This window comes from Rhinatrema bivittatum, chromosome 10 (genome assembly GCF_901001135.1).
Source record: "Rhinatrema bivittatum chromosome 10, aRhiBiv1.1, whole genome shotgun sequence".
Classification (NCBI taxonomy): domain Eukaryota; kingdom Metazoa; phylum Chordata; class Amphibia; order Gymnophiona; family Rhinatrematidae; genus Rhinatrema; species Rhinatrema bivittatum.
The window spans coordinates 30356101-30380685 of NC_042624.1; the positions used below are offsets into that span (position 1 = coordinate 30356101).

Genomic DNA, 24585 nt, shown 5'->3' on the forward strand with positions numbered 1-24585 from the left:
GTCACGGCAGCAATCGTACACGCAGTCCTTTCGCGGGCGCAGGTTTGGCAGGGCCGGGACCGGCAACCCGGGCGGTAAGCCTTCCCAATGATGGGCTGCCGGTCCACTCCCCGGTTCCGGTGATAGGCGGCAGGTTGGCGCAGTTCGCCGGGGAGTGGGCCAAGATCACGTCGGATCAGTGGGTGCTGGACTTGATAAATCACGGCTACGCGTTAGATTTTGCACAGCGGCCCCTGCCTTGTTTCATGGTGTCACCATGCGGGTTTTCCGAGAAATGGCAAGCGTTACGGGGCACCATTCGGCATCTGCTGACGCTAGGCGCGATCGTTCCAGTACCGTTCCACGAAGTGAGAGGCGGACGGTACTCGATTTACTTCCTGGTGCCAAAGAAAGAAGGCACTTTTCGTCCGATCCTCGATCTCAAAGGCGTCAACAAGTGCTTGCGGGTCCCACGGTTCCGCATGGAGACGCTACGATCGGTCATCGCATCCGTGCTCAAGGGAGTTTCTCGCGTCTCTGGATCTCACGGAGGCGTATTTGCACATCGGAATTCGCGCGGATCATCAACGCTACCTCCGGTTCGCAGTGTTGGGGCAGCATTTCCAGTTCCAAGCACTACCATTCGGTCTGTGGCGACAGCTCCGCGGACTTTCACGAAGATCATGGTGGTGGTAGCTGCTCACCTTCGCAAGGAGGGGTGTCTGGTCCATCCGTACCTGGACGATTGGTTGATTCGAGCGAAGTCCGAACGTCTCTGTCGATTGGCGGTGCAACGCGTGGTCGGGTTGCTGCAGAGCCTTGGCTGGGTAATCAATCGGGCCAAGAGTCAACTGGAACCGTCGCAATCCCTGGAGTTTTTGGGAGCTCTGTTCAACACGCGGAAGGGCATGGTGTATCTGACGCAGGAGCGCAGAGACAAGTTGCAGTGGCAAGCCCGACGATTATTAGCCAAGTCCATGCCGGTTGTCTGGGACTACCTACAGATGGTAGGGTCTATGACTTCTACGCGGGAATTGGTTCCCTGGACGTTCGCGCATATGCGGCCCTTACAATTGGCCTTACTTTCCCGCTGGAACCCGGTGTCGGAAGAGTTCCTTCTTCCACTGCCGCTGCCGCAATCCACCCGCTCCAGCATGGCCTGGTGGCTCTGTGCCAGCAACTTAACCAAGGGAATTTCGCTGGCAGTGCCCTCCTGGACGGTGGTTACCACGGATGCCAGTCTGTACGGCTGGGGCACGGTGTGCCTCCGGAAGTCGGTGCAGGGCACATGGTCTCCGAAGGAACGTCGTGGTCCATCAATCGGTTGGAGACCAGGGCAGTCCGGTTAGCCCAGCAGGAGTTATTACCATTGGTACGAGGCAAGGCGGTCCGGATCCTGTCGGACAATGCAACAACGGTGGCATACATCAACCGTCAGGGCAGCACCAGAAGTCTACCGGTGGCCGTCGAGGCGCGTCAGATGGCATGGGCCGAACTGCATCTTCAATGCATAGCGGCATCACACATTGCGGGAGTGGAAAACGTGCAAGCGGATTTCCTGAGTCGCAATCGGCTAGATCCCGGCGAGTGGGAGCTCGCAGACGTAGCGTTTCAGAGCATCTGCACCAGGTGGAGAACACCGGTTCTGGATCTGATGGCGACGTTCAAAAATGCCAAGGCACCGCGTTTCTTTGCCCGCCGCCGGGAAACGGGGGCGGAAGGGGTCGACGCCCTCGCGTTGCCTTGGCCGACAGGTGTACTGCTTTATGTCTTCCCTCCGTGGCCCCTTATCGGACGGACGCTGCGGCGCATAGAGCTTCATCCGTCGCCAGTGATTCTCGTCGCGCCCGAATGGCCGCGTCGGCCGTGGTTCGCGGATCTTCAGAACTTGAAGTTGGAAGCTCCTCTGCGGTTCCCATATATGCCGGACCTTCTGCATCAGGGTCCCGTTTGTTTCGACCAGGTAGAATGCTTTTGTGTAGCGGCATGGCTTTTGAGAGGCGTAGGTTGAAGAAACGGGGATACTCGGATGCGGTGGTCACGACTCTGTTGCGGTCGCGCAAACCTTCCACGTCGCTAGCGTACGTGCGCGTATGGACGGTATTTGAGTCGTGGTGCATGGCGCACGGTGTTCGGCCCACGCAGGCCTCGGTGCCCGAGGTGTTGTTTCCTACAAGATGGTTTGGCTAAGGGCTTGTCTTGCAGTTCGCTTAGGGTGCAGGTGGCGGCCCTTGCTTTGCTGCGGGGACAGGTCCAAGGAGTGGCCTTGTCTTCGCACCCGGATGTCGTTCGGTTCCTCAGAGGGGCTAAGCAATTGCGTCCTCCGTTCCGTTCTCCGTGTCCATCGTGGAGTTTGAATCTGGTTCTCAAGGCCTTATGCTCCGTTCCCTTCGAGCCTATCCGCGGAGCTACCGTGAAGGATCTCACGCTGAAAGTGGTTTTTCTGGTGGCTGTTGCGTCGGCAAGACGGGTTTCGGAGCTTCAAGCGTTGTCGTGTCGGGAACCCTTTTTAAGAATTATGGATTCGGGAGTGTCGCTTCGTACTGTGCCGTCCTTCTTACCTAAGGTGGTATCGGCCTTTCATCTTAATCAGATGGTGGATTTGCCTTCGTTTTCTGACACTGATAAGGCTCTTCCGAATTATCGAGACTTGCGGAGGCTAGACATCAGAAGAGCCCTGTTACGTTACCTAGAGGTGACGAACCCTTTTTGAAGGACGGATCATCTTTTTGTCCTGTGGGGCGGTCCTCGCCGCGGTCAAGCGGCTTCCAGGACTACGATTGCCCGTTGGTTAATGGAGGCAATTGGTTCCGCGTATTTGCTCCAGGGCAAGTCGGTACCAGTGGGCCTGAAGGCTCATTCTATGCGGGCTCAAGCCGCCTCCTGGGCGGAGTGCAGCCAGGTGTCCGCAGAGGATATTTGTAGAGCGGTGACCTGGAAGTCATTGCATACCTTTGCTCGTCATTATCGCCTGGATGTGCATGCATCAGGTAGCGGCAGTTTCGGGTCTGGGGTACTAAGAGCGGGACTCTCCGGATCCCACCCTATTTGAGGGAGCTCTGGTACATCCCAGGAGTCTGGACTGATCCGGGTACTACAGGGAAAAGAAAATTAGGTCTTACCTTAGTTAATTTTTGTTCCTGTAGTACCACGGATCAGTCCAGAGTCCCACCCGTCGAGTCTGCAGTGAAGAGGTGAGTCTGATAGCGAGATGGTCGGTTTTCCTGTCTGTCCGTTTTGTATCTGTTCTATTTTTTCTTCCTTATCGATGGCTCTGGTTCTGGTCCCATTGGGGGATAGTTGAGCACTAGTTTTGGTTGGTAGGTTCCTGTATATAGTTCATTTGTGTAATTTTGGGGCTTCATCTGCTTTGACATTAAGTAAACTGCCAGACTGTAGGTGGCACCAGCCTAGATAAGGCGGAGTTTTGTTTGTAAACTTCTGTCTCCATCTGCTAGAGGGGGGCAAAACCCAGGAGTCTGGACTGATCTGTGGTACTACAGGAACGAAAATTAACTAAGGTAAGACCTAATTTTCTTTTTGATTATTAGCCAGGGCTCTGGCGTCCCAGACTCGCAGGGTACTACTAGGGTCAGGACTGTACCTGGTGGGTCAGACCCACCTGACACTTCTCCTCCTCCTCCTCCTCCTCATCCCACTCTGTTGCCTGATCCAGATGCCGACCCGGATCTTTCTCTCTATAATCCCCCCATGGAGGGAGATGACCCACGGGTTTTGAGGTTGTTTAAGCGGGAGGAGCTGGACACACTTATTCCTTTTATTCTGGATGAACTTGGAATCGATGTGCCCGCAGAAGAGCTCGCCTCTGCCTCCTCCTCCCGTATTGTTGACCCGGCCCTGGCGTGTCTGAGGGCTCCGTTCCGTACTTTTCCCTTCCATCCTATGCTTATGCAGCTTCTGCTCAGGGAATGGGAGGCTCCTGAGTCTGGTCTCCGCGTGGGCAAGGGCAATGGATAAGTTATATCCCCTCCCGGATACAGCTCTTGAGATGCTCTAAGTCTCCAAGGTTGATGCTTCGGTGTCGGCTGTCACCAAATGCACCACCATCACGGTTGTAGGGCCTCAGCCTTAAAGGATCTTCAAGATCGCAAGTTGGATGTACATCTCAAAAGGATCTTTGAGGTGCTGGCTTTAGGTGTCCGGGCAACGGTTTGTAGCAGTCTCATGTGAGTTCAACAACTACTCAGCACCCAGGACCCTCCCGTCTGCAGAGGCCGAACAAGCGGAGCGACTCGAAGGTTAGATTGCATATGGGGCTGATGCCCTTTATGATCTCCTCTGGGTGCAGGCCAGGGCTATGGTCTCCGCCAGACAGCTCCTCTGGCTGTGTAACTGGGAAGCAGACTCCTCTTCCAAGTCTCAGTTAGGCACTCTCCCCTTCAAGGGCAAGTTGCTTTTTGGGGAGGACCTGGAACAGCTTATTAAATCCTTAGGTGATAAGGTTCATAAGCTGCCCGAGGACTGCCCTAAACAGTCAAAATCCTTTTTTCCTTCGTGCTCTTGATTCCGGGGTCAGCGCAGGTACAACAAACGAGGGGGATCCTCTCAGCTTCCTGCCTCTTCCAGATCGCAGGCATGGTCTCATTCCTTTCGAGGACATCGACCATTCCGGGATGGCAGTTCCCATGGATCTGCCACCAAGTCCTCGCAATGAGATGAGGCAGGCCCATTCCTTCGCTCCCGCCTTAGGTGGACGTCTGTCCCTTTTTCTTGGGGAATGGGCCAAAATCACCACGGATCAGTGGGTCCTCAACGTGATCGACAAAGGTTACGAGTTAGAATTTGCTCAGGATCTTACCGACAGCCACCTGATCTCTCCATACGGCCAGCGGTGTGCCAGACTCTCAACAGGCTCCTGGAACTCGGGGCCATAGTCCCTGTTCCTTCAGAGGAACAGGGATCCGGCCACTATTCCATCTACTTCATCGTCCCCAAAAAGGACGGTTCCTTCCGACCGATTCTGGACCTCAAGAAGTCAACTGGGCATTCAAGGTTCCCCATTTTCAGATGGAAACCCTGAGGGCAGTCATTGCGGCGGTTTGCTCTGGCGAGTTCCTGGCTTCGCTCGACCTCTCAGAAGCTTACTTTCACATCCCAATTCACAAAGAACACCAGAATATCTTCACTTTGACATACTGGGCCGGTATTTTCAGTTCCAAGCTCTCCCGTTCGGGCTCACTTCTTCCCCTCACACGTTCACCAGATGATGGAGGTGGTGGCGGCCTTTCTCCATCCCTACCTGGATGATTGGTTCATCCGGGCGAAGTCTGAGCAGTTCTGTGCGATGGCGGTCAGTCGGGTGGTGTCGGTGCTCACCTCTCTCGGGTGGATAGTCTACTCTAAGAGCAACCTCTTGCCTCTCAAGTTCTGGAATTTCTGGGAGCTCGCTTCGACACTTGCGTGTCCAAGGTCTCCCTGCCCGAGGTCCGTGCACTCAAGCTCATGCAGAAAGTACAGCATCTCTTATCTCTGTCAATACCCACGGCCTGGGATTACCTTCAAGTTCTGGGCTCTGTTGCTTCCACTATCGATCTGGTGCCCTGGGTGTTTTGCGCATATGCATCCTTTGCAGAAAGCTTTACTGGCCCGTTGGAAGCCGATATTGGAGGAGTTTCGGGCACCCCTACCACTTTCCGAGTCTACCATCATCAGCATGCAGTGTGGCTCTCTTTCGACCACCTGTCGAGGGGCATGCCCCTGGAGACTTCCCAGTGGATTGTCGTGACGACGGATACCAGCCTCTCCAGCTGGGGAGCGGTTTGTCAGTCTCAATCGACGCAGGGCTCTTGGTTCTGATCCAATCCAAATGGCACATCAATCGTCTGGAGGCCCGAGCGTTCGAACTGGCACTTAAGTTCTTCCTTCCCTTGATCCGTCGCAAAGCGGTGAGAGTCCTCTCCGACAATGCCCCACGGTAGCTTACATCAATCGCCAGGGGGACACCAGGAGTCGCCTGGTAGAGCCTGGAGACCAGCCTATTATTCTTGGCGGAGCGCAATTTGGACCGCCTGGCAGCTTCCCTCATTGCAGGAAAAGAGAATGTCAAGCCGATTTCCTCAGTCGTCAGCATCTCGACCCGGAGAGTGGGAGTTGTCAGACGAGGCGATGGATCTGTCGTCTGCAGGTGGGGGGTCCCCCACTTGGACTTGATGGCCACCCTGAAGAATCGCGAAGACTCCTTGGTTCTTCAGCCGCAGGAGAGAACACTACTCGGAGGGCGTGGATGCTCTAGTCCTGCCCTGGCCCAGAGATGTGCTCTACGTATTCCCTCCTTGGCCTCTGGTGGGAAAAGTTCTCAGGAGGATAGAACGTCACCAAGGGCCGGTCATTCTCATAGTGCCGGAGTGGCCTCGGAGATCGTGGTTAGCGGACCTCGTGAATTTCGCGTCAGACAGCCCTCTTCGTCTCGCTCACCTCCACAACCTCCTGCAACAAGGTCCAGTATTTTTAGATCAGGCAGATCACTTTTGTCTTGCGATCTGGCTTTTGAGCGGCGGCGGCTGAGGAAGAGGGGCTACAAGGAGGAAGTGATTTCCACGCTGTTGCGGGCCCGTAAAACCTCGACATCTCTTTCTTATGTTCGGGTTTGGAGGGTTTTTGATAATATGTGCGTGGAGGCTGGGGTATCGACGCGCAGGGCCTCGGTCTCTCTGATTCTTTCCTTCCTTCAGAACGGGCTCTCTAAAACAGTGGTTCTCAACCTTTTTTCTGTCGAGACACACCTGACAGATGGTTCTCACATGCATGACACACTGAACCCATGATCGTCACAGGGCTAGATGTAAAAGTACAGTTTGCATCCCCGGGCACCCCCCTGACCCACAATAATGTATGTAAAGCAGAATTATGACATTCCCCATACAACTCACCCTACAAAAAAAGATATTCTGGTTCTGGTGTCATCTCAGTAACAGCAACTCAAACTCCTTCTACTACCAGGCTCAATAGCCTTACTTATGAAAAGACAGCAGTTTACCACCAATGCATATCCTCTTGAGAAAACACAACAAATAAGACTGATACAAATGCTTACATGCTAGTAAAATATCTCACCTCAGTAACACACTCAGAACCGACCTAACATACTCCCAGGATCTGCAGTTATGCACATAAACTAATACACACACAGTTATACCTGTATTATAGAATACACTCAAACAGGAGCAATTCTATCTATGAAAAGGCAACACTACAAATATTAAATCAGGTTCTAAACACAATACACCTCCAATTAGGAAAACAGAACTAGCAAGCAGCTATAGATCCCCACACAGAAATAATTGTAAAACTATACTAATAAGCAGAATAAATGTCTCAAAACAGCTATGAAAAGAATAACATCCAACAATTAAAAACTCATAAAAACTATTAAAAATTCTCCAAACGCCAATAAAATAGTTTAAAAAAAAAAAAAAAAAAGCAGACACATCACATAATATTAAATAATTAAAATGGCAATCAAGAAAAATAAACTTAAAAAACCACCTTTACTTACCCCCTCCAGCAGCTTTCCTACTCCTCTTCCGTGCGGGCCGTAGCACACACCAGAAGCAGCAGTAATGGCTAAGCTCTATACTCATGGTCCTCTTCTTAGGGCCCATGACCAGTTTCTCTGTCTCTCACACACACACACACACCATACCAGTCACACCCCCATGACCAGTTTCTGTCTCTCACTCACCAATCATCTCCCAACCAGTCTTTGACACACACACCAGTCACCTTCCTGAACAGTTTCTCTTATGCCATACACACACACAGGCGTCCCACTCCCGTGTTCTATCTTACATATACGGGCTTCTCCCTCCCATACTGTGTCTCACACACACACACCCAGGTTTCTCACGCCCATGCTCACTCTCTCCACATGTACAGGCTTCTCATTCTCATAATCACTTTCTCTCTCTTACTCACACACACACACCAGTCTCTCTCTCATTCCCATGCTCGCTCTCTCCACATGCACAAGCTTCTCATTCCCTTAATCACTTTCTTTCTCTCACATACACCCACACCAGTCTCTCTCTCTCACACACAGTCACCTTACCAATCAGTCTCTCATGCATGCACACACACACAGGTTTCCCACTCCCATGCTCTCTCTCACATATACAGGCTTCTCACTCCCATGCTTTCTTTCACACACACCCCACAACACCAGGCTTCTTACCCATGCTTTCTCACATACCCAGATTTCTCATTTCCATGCTTTTTTTTTCTCTCTCTCTCTCTCTCACACACTCTCACACACACACACGTCACCTCCCTGACCAATCTCTCACTCTCTCACACACACTGTCATCTCCCTGACCAGTCACTTTTATTGTCTCTCACATATACACACATCACCTCTCTGACCAGTTCCTCTCAATCACACACATGCTGTCTCTCACACACTTACACACATGTTCTCAATCAAATGCATGCTCTCAAATACACACAGTCTGACTGTCTTCTCTCTCTCACTCACTTCCTCCCCTCCCCCCCGAGGCACAAATGGTAGCTGCAGCAGCCTCCTCCAGCCCCTGCAGGCTAAGAGAAGAATCCTATCGGCCGTGGGATACTGCTGTCTCCTTTGCCAATTGCCGGCTGCTTTGATTGCTCCGGGCCACGCTACTGCTCGGGGGGCCGATGCCGCTACTTTTCCACGTGGCACGGCTCTTTCTTCTTCCCGCACACTGCACTGCATATCAATTCCTGTTCCGGGGGAGACGCAGGAAGATGAAAAGTCCAGCCACAGGAGCCACAGCTTCCTTTAACACCGCTGCCGTTCCCATTGGGCTTGAATGTGCTGTTAGCCCGGTGGCAACGGCAGCAGGGAAGAAAGAGCAGCGGGAGAGACCAGGAGCGTGTCGCGACACACTGGTTGAGAAGCGCTGCTCTAAAGGGTTGTCTTTCAACTCCTTGCAGTTTCAGGTTTCAGCTCTCGGCTCCCTCTTGGGCAGGCTTGACTGTTACTCAGTGGCCGCCCATCCGGATGTCATTCGATTTCTTAAGGGGGCTAAGCATTTGAATCCATCAGTCAGGGCTACTTGCCCGTCTTGGAATCTTAACCTGGTCTTACGGGTTCTCTGTGCGGCATCTTTTGGAACCCCTCCGGGCCACACTCAAGGACCTCAAGCTTAAGTCGGTGTTCCTCGTAGCTATTTGCTTTAGGAAATTTTCCTTTAGGAAAATTGGTTCTTACCTGCTAATTTTCATTCCTGTAGTACCACGGATCAGTCCTGACAGTGGGTTGCGCCTCCTGTCCAGCAGATGGAGCCAGAGAAAAACTGAAAGGGCATACCATATAAGGACAGTGCTCACCCTATACCCCTCTGTATAAGCGTATTCAAAGCAGAAAAAACAAAAGCAAATCGAACCAGAATAAGATCAAGCAAGTAACAAAACCAACAAGGCTAATATAATGAGAACATTGAACAGTGCAAGAAAAAATCAGCTCTTGTCTATGTGTTAGATATATCCGGTGCCAAATCATCATGTTACATCAAAGTTCTGCAAGAAAGAAGGCATTCTCCAGAGCTGAAAAGGAAAAAACTACGAGCGAACTGACAAAAGAAATACGGGAGGGAGTCTGGTACTACAGGAACGAAAATTAGCAGGTAAGAACCAATTTTCCTTTCCCTGTACATACCCGGATCAGTCCAGACAGTGGAATGTACCAAAGCTTCCCTAAGTAGGGTGGGACCGAGACAGTCCTGCTCGGAGCACATGTCTGCCAAAAGAACCAAAAGCTGGCATCTGAACGTCAAGACAATAATGCCAAGCAAATGTATGCATAGATTTCCAGGTAGCCACTCTGCAAATTTCCTGAGGAGAAACCAACTGGCTCTCTGCCCAAGAAGTAGCCTGCGAACGCAGAGAATGGGCTTTTAGTCCCTCCGGATCTGGCCGGCCCCGACAAAGATGTGCCGATGTGATCGCCTCCTTTAGCCAGCGAGCAATGGTGGCTTTAGATGCCTTCTGACCTTTATGAGGACCACTCCATAAAACAAAGAGATGATCGGAGACTCTGAAATCATTAGTAACCTGCAAGTACTGAAGGAGAACACGCTTAACATCCAAGCATCGGAGATCAGCACCTGACGTGCCAGAAATATCCTCCGGAGAAAAGGCAAAATTGGTTCTTACTTGCTAATTTTCGTTCCTGTAGTACCACGGATCAGTCCAGACAGTGGGTTGAGCCTCCTGTCCAGCAGATGGAGCCAGAAAAAAACTGAAAGGGCATACCATATAAGGACAGCGCTCACCCTGCACTAGACTAGATCCATTGGCCCAGCATAAAATATGTAATAGATGAGCTTTGAGACTACATTGATGAAGAAGGAATTTGCGTGGTTTCAAAAGCTCATCTACCCCATTTTTTTTTTCTTGTTTCTATATATTTTTCCAGTGGCAAGCCATATAAAGCAGCTGAGATAAATGGCATAAATCATTAGACACTAAAATTAACCATACCATTTCTTCAGAAGGGATGGTATAAAAGTGAACCACTAAGTGCCAGAACCAGTTCTATTACTCTTTTGATTTTAAAATTATTTAGTGGGAAGTTGAAAAAAAAGTATCTTAATTAATCTGGTTATGAATCTGAGTAAATCTAGGTACTGCCATACCTCCATTTCTTCTCTTCCACCTTATTGTCATCATGGCTTTGATCACTAATTGGTACTTAAAACAACCTCAGATTACCCAGTTGATGGTTGGACATGGGGAATGCTGTAGGGAATAGCAAGACCACAGATCCACTTGCCAGTTTCTAGGTGACAATTAATTTAGCAAGAAATGTTTGTTCTATCATGTGCCTTTATTTATTCTAAATGCCCAGGCAAATTTTATCTTTATTATAATGAGCTTTTCTCCGCACAGCAGAGTAGATGGTGCTGCTTCTTTGAATACGAAATTACTTGCAATGAGCAAACTTTCTTTTAATTTTTGAACTTTTTTATTGAAACAGAAGCAAAGTCAGGTATACACTGACACTTATGCACACCAAAGTGTCAAATGGATACATTTTATAATTCTAACCACCTACTTTATTCCAGAAACACGGCAATAAAAATTGTAACCATAAGTTCTCCCTCAACCTTCCCCATTCCCCTCTTACAGCTTTCCAACCCAAATATACAGTAAAAGGGGCCTGACAAGTTCTTATCAAAGTAATAAATGGCCACTTAGAATGAAAATATATCAATAGCTGGCAAAACCCATTCCCCTGTACGTACCCGGATCAGTCCAGACCATGGGTTATGCCTCCCTTCCACAGGTGGAGACAGAGAAAAACTTGAAAGGCACCCTCACTTAACCTGGTGTGCCTCCTGCATCCCTTCAATATTTCTCTGTCTCCAGCAGATGGAGGTTGTGCAAACCCTGCAGTCTTGCTCGTTACTGGGGTGTAGGCTGTCCCTTGAATTAATTAAGAGTGAACTAGCTAGATAACGTTCTGAATCAAGCAAGTTTAAAAGAAAAAAAAAAGTAGTTCTTCTGCAGCAGGGAGTGTTTCCCAATCCTCCCAGTGGGTTGTCAGATCCTGTGGGGTCATCCCCTCTGGTAGCAGGTCATTGGAGCTGGGGTTGGTAACCCGCGGGGCTCCAGTCAGGTAAGGAGTTGGGGAAGAGATTACCAGTGGTCCGGCCCCTCTCTTACCTCGTGCCAAGCCTCAGTGTTTAAAAAAAAAAAATCGAAATATTTGAAAAGTTTTCTTTTGTGGTGGGCTGCAATCCAGGACCCCGCGTCTGAATTGCTGCGTTGACGAATTTTGCCATGCTTTTACCGATTTTTTTATGGGCCGTTTTCTCCCCCGTACGAGGCCGTGGCCATCTTGTGTGTGGCCTGTGGAGTAATCGTTCCGCACGGTTTTCCCGGGCCGTGTTTGCTCCAGCTGTCTTCCTGGAGGGAAAAGACAGCTCCTTTTCTGGGTTGGCAGCGTTAGCTAAGCCCTGAGGGGCTCAAAAAAGGTTTGCTCTGCGGGATCCTCTGGCTGATCAGTTTCTCCTCAGTGCAGAGATGGCAGCCATCTTAAACACCTTTGCTGAAGCTCAGGCAAGGGCTATGGGGGCGGGGGAACTTCCCCCAGCGCTGTCACCGGTCCCTGCTACTCCTGAGGATATTTTTGATTAGGACCAGTATTTTTTCCAGGAGGACCCTGATATTTCAGGGGGAGATGATGCTAATTCTAATTATTTTTCCTTAGATTTTGTCCTCCTTATGCATTAAAGCCTTTTTGGCTTCTAAGTCTCCGCATGGTGGTGCTTTGCCAGTGAGACCTGTGCAGGGACCGTCCCCCAAGGTAGCCAAGTGCACGGATGTGCTTGTGGCTCTACGGGTCGCAAGTTAAGACCCCCCCCCCACCCTGGATGGAGAGGGTCAGTCTGTTCCAGAGAGAGGAATTAGAACCCCTCATTCCTTCAGTTCTCGCTGAGCTTGGAGTGGAGCTCCCTCCGCATGCTCCTCCACAGAACTCTGTAGATCCAGTCCTGGCGGGATTACGGACGCCGACCCGGGCCTTTCCTTTCCATCCCATCCCATGCTTCAGCAGCTGATGACCAGGGAGTGGGATGCTCCAGATGCTGATTTACGGGTTGGAAGGGCCATGGATAAGATTTATCCATTATTAGATGAATCTCTGGAGCTCCTGTGGTCCACTAAGGTAGACGCTTTCAGTTTCGGCATTTGTCGAGTGGACCACTATTCCGGTCGCAGGGTCTGCGGCTCTCAAGGATCTCCAGGACCGCAAGCTGGAAGTCCTGCTTAGCGCACTTTTGAAGTATCGTCCCTGGGTATCCAGGAGGTGGTATGTAGCAGTTATATGCTGCGGGCGAGCTTGTGCTGGGTCCAGCAATTGCTGACATCTAGCGATCTCCCTCTGAGTGAGTCAGAGCAGGTGGAACGATTGGAAGCAGCAGTAGCATATGGAGCGGACGCACTGTATGACCTGCTCCGCACTTCCTCTTGCACCATGTCGTCGGCAGTGTCGGCAAGGCAGTTTTTGTGGCTCCGAAATTGGTCTGTGGATGTTTCCTCCAAGGCTCAGCTTGGGGCTATACCGTTTAAAGGTGGTTTTTATTCGGTGATGATTTGGAGCAGTTAAAGTCCCTGGGAGAGAACAAAGTTCATGTTTCCAGAGGACAGGCCAAAACCCTCTAGAGCAGGGGTGGGCAGTTCTGGTCCTCGAGGGCCACAAACCAGTCTGGTTTTCAGGATATCCCTAATGAATATGCATATGAGAGATTTGCATGCCCTCTGCCTCAGTTGTATGCAAATCTATGTCATGCATATTCATTAGGATATCCTAAAACCTCGACAGGTTTGTGGCCCTCAAGGACTGGAATTGCCCACCCCTGCTCTAGAGGATTTCCATCTTCACGCTCTTGTTTTCAAGGACAATGTTGGTTTCGGCAGAGCAGGCTGCCGGGCAGCGACAGCCGTTGGCCAGAAACCAGGCCTGGACCTTGTCCTTTTGAGGACGCAGAGGCTCCCGTGAGGGTGGTTTGTCCTCCTCTCTCACCTCCAAGACTACACATTGAGATGGAGCCGGCCCATCCCTGGATCTGATGGAGGCATACTTGCACATTCCCATTCGCGAGGATCAGCAGAAATTCCTTTGCTTTATGGTCCTGGGAATGCATTACCAATTCTGTGCGCTCCCATTCGGTCTCACGACCGCCCCCCCCGTACGTTCACCAAGGTCATGGCAGTTGTGGCGGCGTCCCTCAGGAGCAAGGGCACCTCATTCATCCCTACGTAGATGATTGGCTCATCAGGGCGAAGTTGAGGGATTGCTGTGTGGAAGCCATCCACAAGGTGACCGCTCTCTTGATATCCCTTGAATGGGTAATAAATCAGGCCAAGAGCAACCTTGTCCCTTCTCAGAAATTGGAGTTTCTGGGAGCCTGGTTCGACACAGCTGTCGAAGGTTTTTCTCCCGACAGTTCGAATGAACAAACTGATGGGGCAAGTTCATTGCTTGTTGGCTCTTCCACTGTCCAAGGCCTGGGACTACCTTCAAGTTCTCAGCTCGATGGCATCCACTCTGGAGGTGGTTACCTGGGCTTATGCTCATATGAGACCGTTACAACGAGCATTGCTTTCCCAGTGGGATCCCAAGTCGGAGAATTTCCAATTCCTTCTGCCGCCCACACACCCTATCTTGAGGGGTGGATCTGGAAGTCCCGAACTGGATAGTGGTGACCACGGATGCCAGTCTCTCCGGCTGGGGAGCTGTTTGCTAGAAACCAGAGCGGTTCGCTTAGCCTTGCAACACTTTTTTCCCCGATTACGCCATCAGGCGGTTCGTGTTCTCTCCAACAATGCGACGATAGTGGCCTACATCAACTGGCAAGGAGGCACTAGAAGCCAAGCCATAGCCGAGGCGGAGCTGCTCATGGCTTGGGCGGAGCAAAATCTGTCGACGCTAGCGCCAACTCACATAGCCGGGAAGGACAAGATACAGGCGGACTTTTTAAGTCACAGGCGCATAGATCCGGGAGAGTGGGAGCTTTCGGACCAAGCAATGGATCTCATTTCTCGCAGGTGGGGGACTCCCCACATAGACTTCATGGCAACGCGAGACAATGCCAAGGCTCCTCGCTTCTTCAGTCGCCGAAGGAATCACGGCACAGAGGGGGGGTCGATGCGCTAGTACTTCCTTGGCCCACGTCTGTTCTTCTCTGTGTTTCCTCCTTGGCCTTTGGTGGGCAAGGTGCTTCTCAGGATAGAGGTCCACCCAGGGATCCTGGTGGCTCCCGAATGGCCCTGGCATCCGTGGTTCGTGGACTTAATCAAAGGGTACTCGGAGGCTGTTATCACTATACTGCTACAGCCAGAAAAACATCTCTCTCTCTTGTTGTTAGGGTGTGGAGAGTTTTGAGACATGGTGTCTTGAGCGAGAGATTCTCCCCAGACACGCTACGATTGCTCAGATGTTAGGCCTTTTTACAAGATGGTTTAGCCAAGGGCTTGTCTTTTAACTCCCTCCGGGTACAGGTAGCGGCCCTAGGCACTCTGGTAGCTCGGTGGCGTCACATCCAGATGTGGTACGTTTCCTCAGAGGAATCAGGCATTTGAAACCTCCTGTTCATCCGGTGTGTCCGAAGTGGAGTCTTAATTTGGTACTTCTCGTATTGTGTGCTCAGCTTTTTGAACCTATAAAAAGGTCAACTGTTATGGACCTTACATTGAAAACTGTTTTTGGTGGCTATATGCTCAGCTCGCAGAGTATCAGAATTTCAGGCTCTTTCTTGCAGAGAACCTTTTTTCAGAATTTCTGATTCGGGGTTTCTCTCCGAAGAGTTCCGTCCTTTTTGCCAAAGGTGGTATCTTCTTTTCATTTAAGTCAGTCAGTGGAGCTTCTGGCTTTTCCTGATCTGGAGGATGATCCGCATGCATGTGAACTTCGTCGTCTAGATGTTCGCCGAGCTCTGTTACGATATTTGGAAGTCACGAATCCCTTTAGACTTTCAGATCATTTGTTTGTCCTTTGGAGCGGTCCCAAGAAAGGTCACAAAGCGTCCAAGACAACGATTGCACGCTGGTTGAAAGAAGCTATTGCGTCTGCATACATTTGTAAAGGTCGACCTGTTCCTGAGGGATTGAAAGCCCATTCTGTTCGCTCTCAAGCAGCCTCTTGGGCCGAGTGCCACTTGGTGTCGCCCCAGGAGATTTGTCGAACTGCTACTTGGAAGACGCTGCACACATTTGCTCGCCACTACTGCCTGGAATTTCAGGCTCCGCATAGCGATGATTTTGACAGTGGTGTGCTTCGCGCAGGACTCGCAAGGTCCCACCCGGTTTAGGGAAGCTTTGGTACATCCCATGGTCTGGACTGATCCGGGCACGTACAGGGAAAAGAAAATTGGTTCTTACCTGATAATTTTCGTTCCTGTAGTACCACGGATCAGTCCAGACGCCCGCCCGAGTAGATCTATATTTCAAGAGTCCACGCATTTTCCAGTTAGGTTATTGCAGCATACTAAGAAAGAACACTACAGATTACAAGTTCACATGTTGATTCTTACAGTTTTGTTATTGCTTGATTCATTGCTAGTTTTATTCTGCTTTGATATTCTAAATACTGAAGGGATGCAGGAGGCACACCAGGTTAAGTAAGGGTGCCTTTCAAGTTTTTCTCTGACTCTACTTGCTGGAAGGGAGGCATAACCCATGGTCTGGACTGATCCGTGGTACTACAGGAACGAAAATTATCAGGTAAGAACCAATTTTCTTTAATTACACAGCATGAAGTAAGCCTATGGGTAACTATGCACAGAACCTTTTGCGCTAGGAGACAGCAATCGCAGATGTGGTTCTGACTTTTATTTTTAAAAGACTCTACCATCTGCATGAGGGAATGAAGTAGATTTCTCTAGGACCAGTATGCGGGTGCAGTAGTATCCCACTAGGCGAGAAGAATGGTCTTCTTTCTCCAACAGGCAGGCCTTTACCAGAGAGTATGACTGCCCCCCCCTCAACTTTAAAGGTGCTGTAGTCAACAAATAAATCCCCCTCCAAAAAAAAAAAAAAAACCCAGTAAAAGGTGGCCCAAGATATTCATCAAATAAGTTTTGATCTTTCCCCAAAAGACTTGTATGGTTGGACAGGACCAAAAAACGATGCCCCAGGATCCCCGGGATTTATTGCTTTTCGGATGTTGAGCTGTCTCTGCAATGCCCACTATAAAGGCATGAGCAGGTGCCATAGAAGCCCTTTGAATAAATTTATATTGTAGCTTTGGCAAAGTAGCATCCCCTACCATTTCTGGAATCTGTTTAATTTCCCATCTGCGTAGTAGTCAACTTTGATGCTAGATTCAGCTGTCATTTGCTAAGTAGCTTCACGTGATCACCACGGTGAAGTAGTGGGAAGCGGTCCTTGTATAGCCCCGAAACACCCCTTTTTTGCGTTAGAGTTGAAATAAAGTTTCTACCTGTACTCCGAAGTCATCAGGTAAGTTGGCTTTAGATAGTGCTTGTGGGTAATGATGCAATTGCAGAGAAGCATGGACATGCTTGGATTCCAGATCATGCTGAGTAATGAGATCTTGAAATGTAAAAATTCCCCCCCTGCTTCACTCACCACATGACCAACATGTCGAATCCCTTTAGCTGCCCATACATCAAAGTATTTGGATTGCAAATCTGGTGTAAATTCAGAATTACCCTTTATGGATAAAAACAAAGATTCTGTGGAATTGTGTGTCAAACTTCTCACATGCAACTTTCTTTTAATTTGCAGTTTCACGGCTCGGATTACAGAGTTAATGCAAGTGCTTAAGGATCTGAATTCTGGCAAATATGAGCGCACTATGGTTTCTCAACAGGACAAAGGTAACTTCTCTCAGCCCAGTGTGTGTCACTCAGAAGCTGATTGATTTAAAGTCTGTTTCCTTACATGTGTTTTTACTCTGAAGTTTTAGATGCAGAAAGAATAGAAACGGCTCCCTTGGTGGCTGGCAGTGGAGAAATTATCATCGTTGACAATATCATTAAGTATGTGGAGAAAATGCCCATGCAGCCAAACTAATTTACTTGACAAAAAAATCATTTTTTCACGGCTCAGGATAGTATTAATTAAGCTGTACGTGCACACACCTTTATTTTTTTTTTAATATATTTTTTCTTTACACAGGTTTAATCATGTTCCTTTGGTGACGCCTAATGGAGACGTCTTGGTTCGAGACCTAAATTTTGAGGTATGGACATATATTGTGCCTTAATTCTGTTTTGCTTTTCCACATTCTACACCAAGGGTACTATGTACAGCCCCCAGTGAGTTGTGATTAAAGCTTTCTCCATTGTTAGGGCCCGAGACCCCCTCCCTCCTGGCGCGATTTCTGCTAGATAATGATGGCGGGTTGTGGAGAGTTTCCCGCACTTTTGCTTTGGTCTCCATGGTGATCGGACCATATGCCTCATTCCTCTTGACTCTGACCAGGAAAGCAGCGTTTCCTAGCGTGTAGCAGATGGACTCAAAACAAGTGGGTATGGTGTGCTCATGTTAGCAGTTGGAGACGGATCTGACGTCAGCACGGGTACATATACCCCCACAGGAAGTAAAGCAATTCAGTAATTTCCGTCTCCAAAGCAGTTTGGAGCTCCTTCACGCTCGCTGAGCGTTCTTCCAAATTCTAACGACTAAATCTTTTTTTAGACTATATCTACTAACGACGAGCCCCACACTCCTGCGGTGATACCAGTCGGTCCCTCCCCCAGTGGAGTTTCCCGAGGTGACTTCCGTGGTCCCTCGGAGGTAAGCGCCTCAGTCCGGAGGCCGATTCACAGCAGGGACCTGCCCCCGAGCGAGAAGGGCTTGGGCACGGCCTAGAGGCAGCCTCGGTCCTGGCGTGGACTTGGCCCCCGAGCGAGACGAGTTCGGGCACGGCCTAGAGGCAGCAGGTGCACCTCCTCGAGCGTGGCGGTGAAGGCACTGGGCCTCTCCCCCGGGGAGACCGCCCGGGTTTCAGCCGGGAAGCGCCGAAGACAAGGTAAGGCGTATACATTTACTTGCTGGTCTCCGAGGATCCAAGGAGAAGCAGAGAGTGCCTCTGGGGCGGCCAGTTCAGTAAGCCGCCATTTCGTTTGCCTGCTCGCCATCATATTTTACCTGAAGCGTCTTGCCTATTGCTACGTGCACGGCGATAGGCGCCCGTTGCTACGCGCATGGTGATAGGCGCCCGTTGCTACGCGCACGGCGATAGGCGCACGTTCATAGATCATAGGCGCACATTGCTAGATAGGCGCACATTGATAGGCGCCCGTTCATAGGCGCACATTGGTAGGCGCCCGTTCATAGGCGTGCATTGATAGGCGCACGTTGCTGAGCGCTGATCTCAGGAGCTTGCTTTCGCGCATAGCGCAGGCTCTTATTGAGCTCACTGGCGGCATGGAGAGTAAGTGTGACCAGGCTTCGGCAGTGCCGGCACCTCCAGAATCAGGCATCAATCTCTGCTCTGCATGAAACCTCAGGGCCACACAAAATGAGGATGCAGACTCCCTATGTGCCCAATGTGAAGAGGCCCTGGGAGTTCCGGGCCAGGGTCGGTCACAGCCCAGCATTCTTGCCGGTTCCTCAGGGAACACTCCAGAGCCAGCAAGCAGCGGGGAGCAGCCAGTGATCCAGGGGGGTCTGGTTCCCATGCGGCCAGATATGGCTTCGATCTCCTGGGTGGAGTTATTCAAAGGGATTCATACCTTTGTCAGAATGCAGTCAGCTCCCCGACCGGGTCCGTACGTCCAGAATGACCCGGCACCTGGACCCTCGCGGCCTAGGCGAGCCACTCGCCACCTGATAGCCCCAATTATGGGGATTCAGACTACCCGGCAGAAGAAGAGGAGCCCCCCGAGGAGGGAGAGCTTCCCTCGGGGGTAGAACCTTATCGGACCATGAGGCGCTTCTTTACCAGAGCGGATCTTCCAGACCTGATCTCGCAATGCCTGTCGGAACTGGCCCTTCCTGGCCATGACACCCCAGGGGAACCTAGAGTGAACCCCCTGTTAGAGGGCCTGCGCCAAACTTCTCACCACTTTCCCCTTCTACAAGTGGCACAGCAGTTAATCGATCTGGAATGGGCTGCACCGGAGGCTCCATTCAAGGGGAGTCGGGCCTTGGCTGGCATGTACCCCTTAGCCCCGGCAACTAAGGACCTGTTGGCGTGCCCTCAGGTAGACGCCATGGTCAGCGCAATTGTGAAGCGCACCACCATCCCGGTGGAAGGAGGGATGGCCCTCAAGGATACACATGACTGGCGTATGGACGCCATCCTGAAACAGGCTTTTGAGGTGGCAGCCATGTCCCTACGAATTGCGACTTGCTGCACGGTGGTGACGCGATCCTGCTTATCTCAGGCTCAGAACAAAGCCCCGGGAGAAGGGATGGAATCTGCTCTCTCATTCCTTACTGACGCAGCCTCCGACCTCGTCCGTACGGCAGCCAAGGGAGTGTCATCCTCAGTGGCAGCCAGAAGGCAGCTCTGGCTACGTAACTGGTCGGCCGACTCCTCTTCCAAGACACGTCTCACGAGAATGCCCTTCGAGGGATCTCTCCTGTTCGGCAGCGACCTGGAGAAGCTGGCCAACAAATGGGGCGCCTCTCCTTTACCTCGTCTACCAGAGGACAGGCCACGCAGGAGGCAGCGCCCGTCTTCTAGACCATCCAGAGGTAGAACCTCTCAGCGCTTCAACCCTTACGGGACTCGCTACCAGGCACCTCGGTCACAGGCCAGGAACCAGTCCTTTCGGCCTAAGCATAATAAGAGGGGAGCCGGCTCTGGTTCCGGCCCCGGCCGTACCCCACAATGACAATCAGCCGGCCCATCCGGGGGTAGCAGCCATAGGGGGCAGGCTGATCCTCTTTTACCGCAGGTGGGCCGAGATTATCTCGGACCAGTGGGTCCTCACCATCATCTGAGAGGGGTACTACCTGGACTTTCTTCGGCTCCCGCCAGACAAGTTTGTGGAATCTCCTTGTTTACCCCTCAAGAGGACGGCGCTAGATGTTACATTACAGAGGCTTCTCTCCCTCAAGGCCATAATTCCAGTGCCTGCAGGGGAGATAAATTCTGGGCATTATTCCATTTATTTCATAGTGCCCAAGAAGGAGGGCACTTTCCGGCCTGTCCTGGACCTCAAGTCAGTCAAACGTTACCTACGGGTACCCAGCTTTCGCATGGAAACTCTGCGATCTGTCAAAAATTCAGTACAGCCAGGGGAGTTTCTCACATCCCTAGACCTGTCAGAAGCCTACCTGCATATCCCAATCCATCGGGATCATCAGCGCTACCTACGTTTCAAGGTCCTGGGCCAACACTTTCAGTTTCGGGCGTACCCTTCGGGTTAGCCACAGCGCCACAGATCTTTACCAAGGTCATAGTAGTAGTGGCGGCGGCCCTCAGGAAGGAGGGAATTCTCGTCCATCCCTACCTGGACGATTGGTTGATCATGGCGAAATCGCCAGAAGAAAGCCATCGGGCAACCAGCCGAGTGATTGCTCTCCTGGAGAGCCTAGGATGGGTAGTAAACTTAAGCAAGAGTTCCCTACAGCCATCTCAGTCAAAGGAATACCTAGGAGTCCTATTCGACACTCAGGCAGACAGAATCAGCCTGACTACCAAAAGAAGAGAAAAGCTCAAGGATCGGCTGCAGGCCCTGCTGCGCGCTGTCCGGCCCACAGCGTGGGATTACCTGCAAGTCCTCGGCCTCATGGCATCCACTCTGGAGGTGATACCATGGGCATGGGTGCATATGAAGCCATTACAATGCGCCCTCTTATCCCGGTGGAGCCCGCGATCACAAACTTACACCGTACACCTACCTCTACCAGCCAGGGTACGGAATCAGCTGCGATGGTGGCTGCAGTAAAGCCACATGAGCCGGGGATCCAGGATGTCCTCTCCGACCTGGACCCTGCTCACAACAGACGCCAGCCTGAGCAGCTGGGGCGCACATTGCGAAGGACTCACCGCCCAAGGGCGGTGGAACAGAGAAGAGTCGGGATGGAACATCAACCGACTAGAGGCACGGGCAGTCAGGCTAGCGTGCCTGTGATTGGCCCACAGACTGCGACATCGAGCAGTCAGAGTACTGTCAGACAACGCCACCACGGTGGCATACATCAACAGACAAGGCGGAACCAGAAGCCAACAAGTGTCACTGGAAATAACTCCCCTGATGATTTGGGCAGAAGCCAATCTTCAGGACATCTCCGCCGTCCACATCGCCGGGAAGGACAACACCGCGGCAGACTTCCTCAGCAGAGAAAGCCTACATCCCGGGGATTAGCAACTGTCACCCACGGCGTTCCAGATGATCATGAATCGGTGGGGGACCCCGGGCATGGACCTACTAGCGGACAGGTCCAACGCTCAAGTACCCAGGTATTTCAGCTGCAGGCGGGATCCTCTGTCTCAGGGGATCGATGCACTGGTACAACCATGGCCCCAGGGGATCCTGCTGTACGCCTTTCCGCCATGGCCCCTGCTGGGCACCATTATACACAGGATTCAGAGGCACAAAGGCCTAGTTATTCTAGTGGCCCCGGACTGGCCAAGAAGACCTTGGTACGCAGACATGAGAAGATTGCTGGCAGGGACTCCACTACCCCTGCCTCCGCACAGGGACCTGCTGCGACAAGGTCCCATACTTCACAAGGATCCGGCTCAATTCTCTCTTACGGTCTGGCCATTGAGAGGGCTAGACTGAAGACGCGAGGATACTCAGGGCCGGTAATAGATACACTCCTCAGAGCTCGCAAGTTCTCCACATCACTAACTTATATAAGGATCTGGAGAGTATTTGAAGCTTGGTGCGAAGTGCATAGCACCAATCCACATGCCTCTAAGATTCCTATCATTTTGGATTTCCTGCAAGATGGTCTTCAGAAGGGTCTGTCCCTCAGTTCCATCAAGGTCCAAGTGGCAGCACTTTCCTGCTACGGTCCACGGAGTGACGGCAATAGCATCGCCACACACCCGGACGTTTCACGCTTCCTGAAAGGAGTCAAACACATTCGTCCGCCACTGAAGTGGCCCATACCTCTGTGGAGCCTCAACCTAGTTTTGGACTTTCTAGCGGGACACGCCTTCCGTCCACTTCGAGGCCTGTCCCTCCGTTTGTTAACCTTGAAGATGGTGTTCCTGCTGGCTGTTTGCTCAGCACGCCGCGTCTCAGAGCTACAAGCACTGTCTTGCCGTGATCCGTTTCTCCGAATCACGCCAGAAGCCATCCATCTTTGCACAGTTCCCTCCTCCTTACCCAAAATAGTCTCACACTTCCACCTCAACCAAACCATCTCTTTACCTACCACAGAAGGTTTGAAGAAGGTCGACTTCTACGCCATCTCGATATCGGCAGGCTACTGTCCAGATACCTGGAAGTGTCCGAAGCAATACGAAAGACGGACCATCTGTTCGTTCTACACAGCGGGAAGAAGCAAGGGGAAGCGGCCTCACGGGCAACTATCGCCACTGGGTCAAAGAAGTTATCAAGGCAGCCTACGTAGACGCTGGAAAATCACCGCCTCTACAGGTCAAGGCTCACTCTACCAGAGCGCAAGCGGCCTCTTGGGCAGAAACTCGGATGCTGTCGCCTGCTGAGATCTGTAAGGCGGCGACGTGGTCCTCCGTCCATACCTTCTCCAGATTCTACCGTCTGGATGTCCAGGCCAGGGAGGACACCGCATTCGCGAGGGCAATCCTGCACGGACAGCAGGCAGCCTCCCGCCCAGTCCAGGAGTAGCTTTTGTACATCCCACTTGTTTTGAGTCCATCTGCTACACGCTAGGAAATGTAGAGATTACTTACATGATAATCTCGTTTTCCTTAGTGTATGCAGATGGACTCAGCATCCCGCCCAGCTGCCAATATTCATGGGATTTCACAGGCTCAAGGTAAGCCATGTTTTATTACATAGGGCATCCACCCTGCCGGGTGTCGACGCCTTCCGGTTGAGAATCCTGGCGGTCTCCAGCTACGATCAACCGGTCAGGGTAATCCTGTTTAATTAATCGATAGGTCAGTACTCATATAGCTATAGCAGCTTTGCAAGGAAGATTACTGAATTGCTTTACTTCCTGTGGGGGTATATGTACCCGTGCTGACGTCAGATCCGTCTCCAACTGCTAGCACGAGCACACTATACCCACTTGTTTTGAGTCCATCTGCATACACTAAGGAAAACGAGATTATCAGGTAAGTAACCTCTACATTTCTTAAAAATAAAAATGAGGTGAATGGGCAGAACTGGGGGACGTGCAGCATAAAGAAAGCTGGCATAACCTGGATACCACTGTCTTGCCTGACTTTGTATTACAAAAACTGAGAAAGCTACTAGAACTCAAATCAGCAGTTTACAACTGAGAAAGCAGATTTAAAGTGGTAGCACTGCCTTTATAACAAGGATGATTGAATTTTGAATTTGGTTATGTTAAAGGTAGTGTTAGGGCTACTGCAGTTTCTAAGGATACAGCATGCATGGAGGAGACTGAGAAATCTATGCTTCGGTATGGGAATCCTCTACTGCAGGGGTCGGGAACCCATGGCTCGCGAGCCAGATATGGCTCTTTTGAGGGCTGCATCTGGCTCGCAGACAAGTGTCGCCATACTTCGCGGTTCCCCGCTGACCCAGCTGCTCCCCGGTCCTCCGCCGCCCGGGCTTAAAATGCTGTCAGCCCGGGCGGAACGCGGCAGGACAGCTGGAGTCAGAGGCACCGGCGTGCTCTCTTCTCCTCCCCCCCCCCCCCCGCGGCCCGGAAAAGGAAGTGGAGAGCATCGGGTGCCTGCGCGGGAAGAAGAGACCACACTAGCGTGGGTCTCTTCTTCCGCGCAGGCACCCGATGCTCACCACTTCCTCTTCCGGGCCGCGGGGGGGAGGAGAAGAGAGCACGCCGACTGGAGTCATCCGGGTGCCTGCGCGGAGTCATCGGGGTGTCAAGCCGGGGTGCCAGCGCTGGAGTCATTGGGTGCCTGCGCGGGTCTTCCCGCGCAGGCACCCGATGCTCTCCACTTCCTCTTCCGGGCCGCGGAAGAAGAGAGCACGCCGGTGACTGCCAGCGCGGCTCGGAGGAAAATGAAAATCTTCAACCGCGGCCGATGGGACT

At 51.4% G+C, this 24585-nt stretch overlaps 1 protein-coding gene across 3 annotated transcripts in view; it reads left to right on the forward strand.

Moving 5' to 3' along the window:
• ABCD3 (ATP binding cassette subfamily D member 3) overlaps positions 1–24585 on the forward strand; it is a 312071-nt gene that overhangs the window by 212601 nt on the left and 74885 nt on the right. For all 3 annotated transcript variants that reach the window (XM_029618697.1, XM_029618696.1, XM_029618698.1), the window contains 3 exons: positions 17230–17321; positions 17405–17483; positions 17623–17686. In XM_029618697.1, the coding sequence (XP_029474557.1) occupies positions 17230–17321; positions 17405–17483; positions 17623–17686 (235 nt within the window). The remainder of the gene's footprint in view (positions 1–17229; positions 17322–17404; positions 17484–17622; positions 17687–24585) is intronic.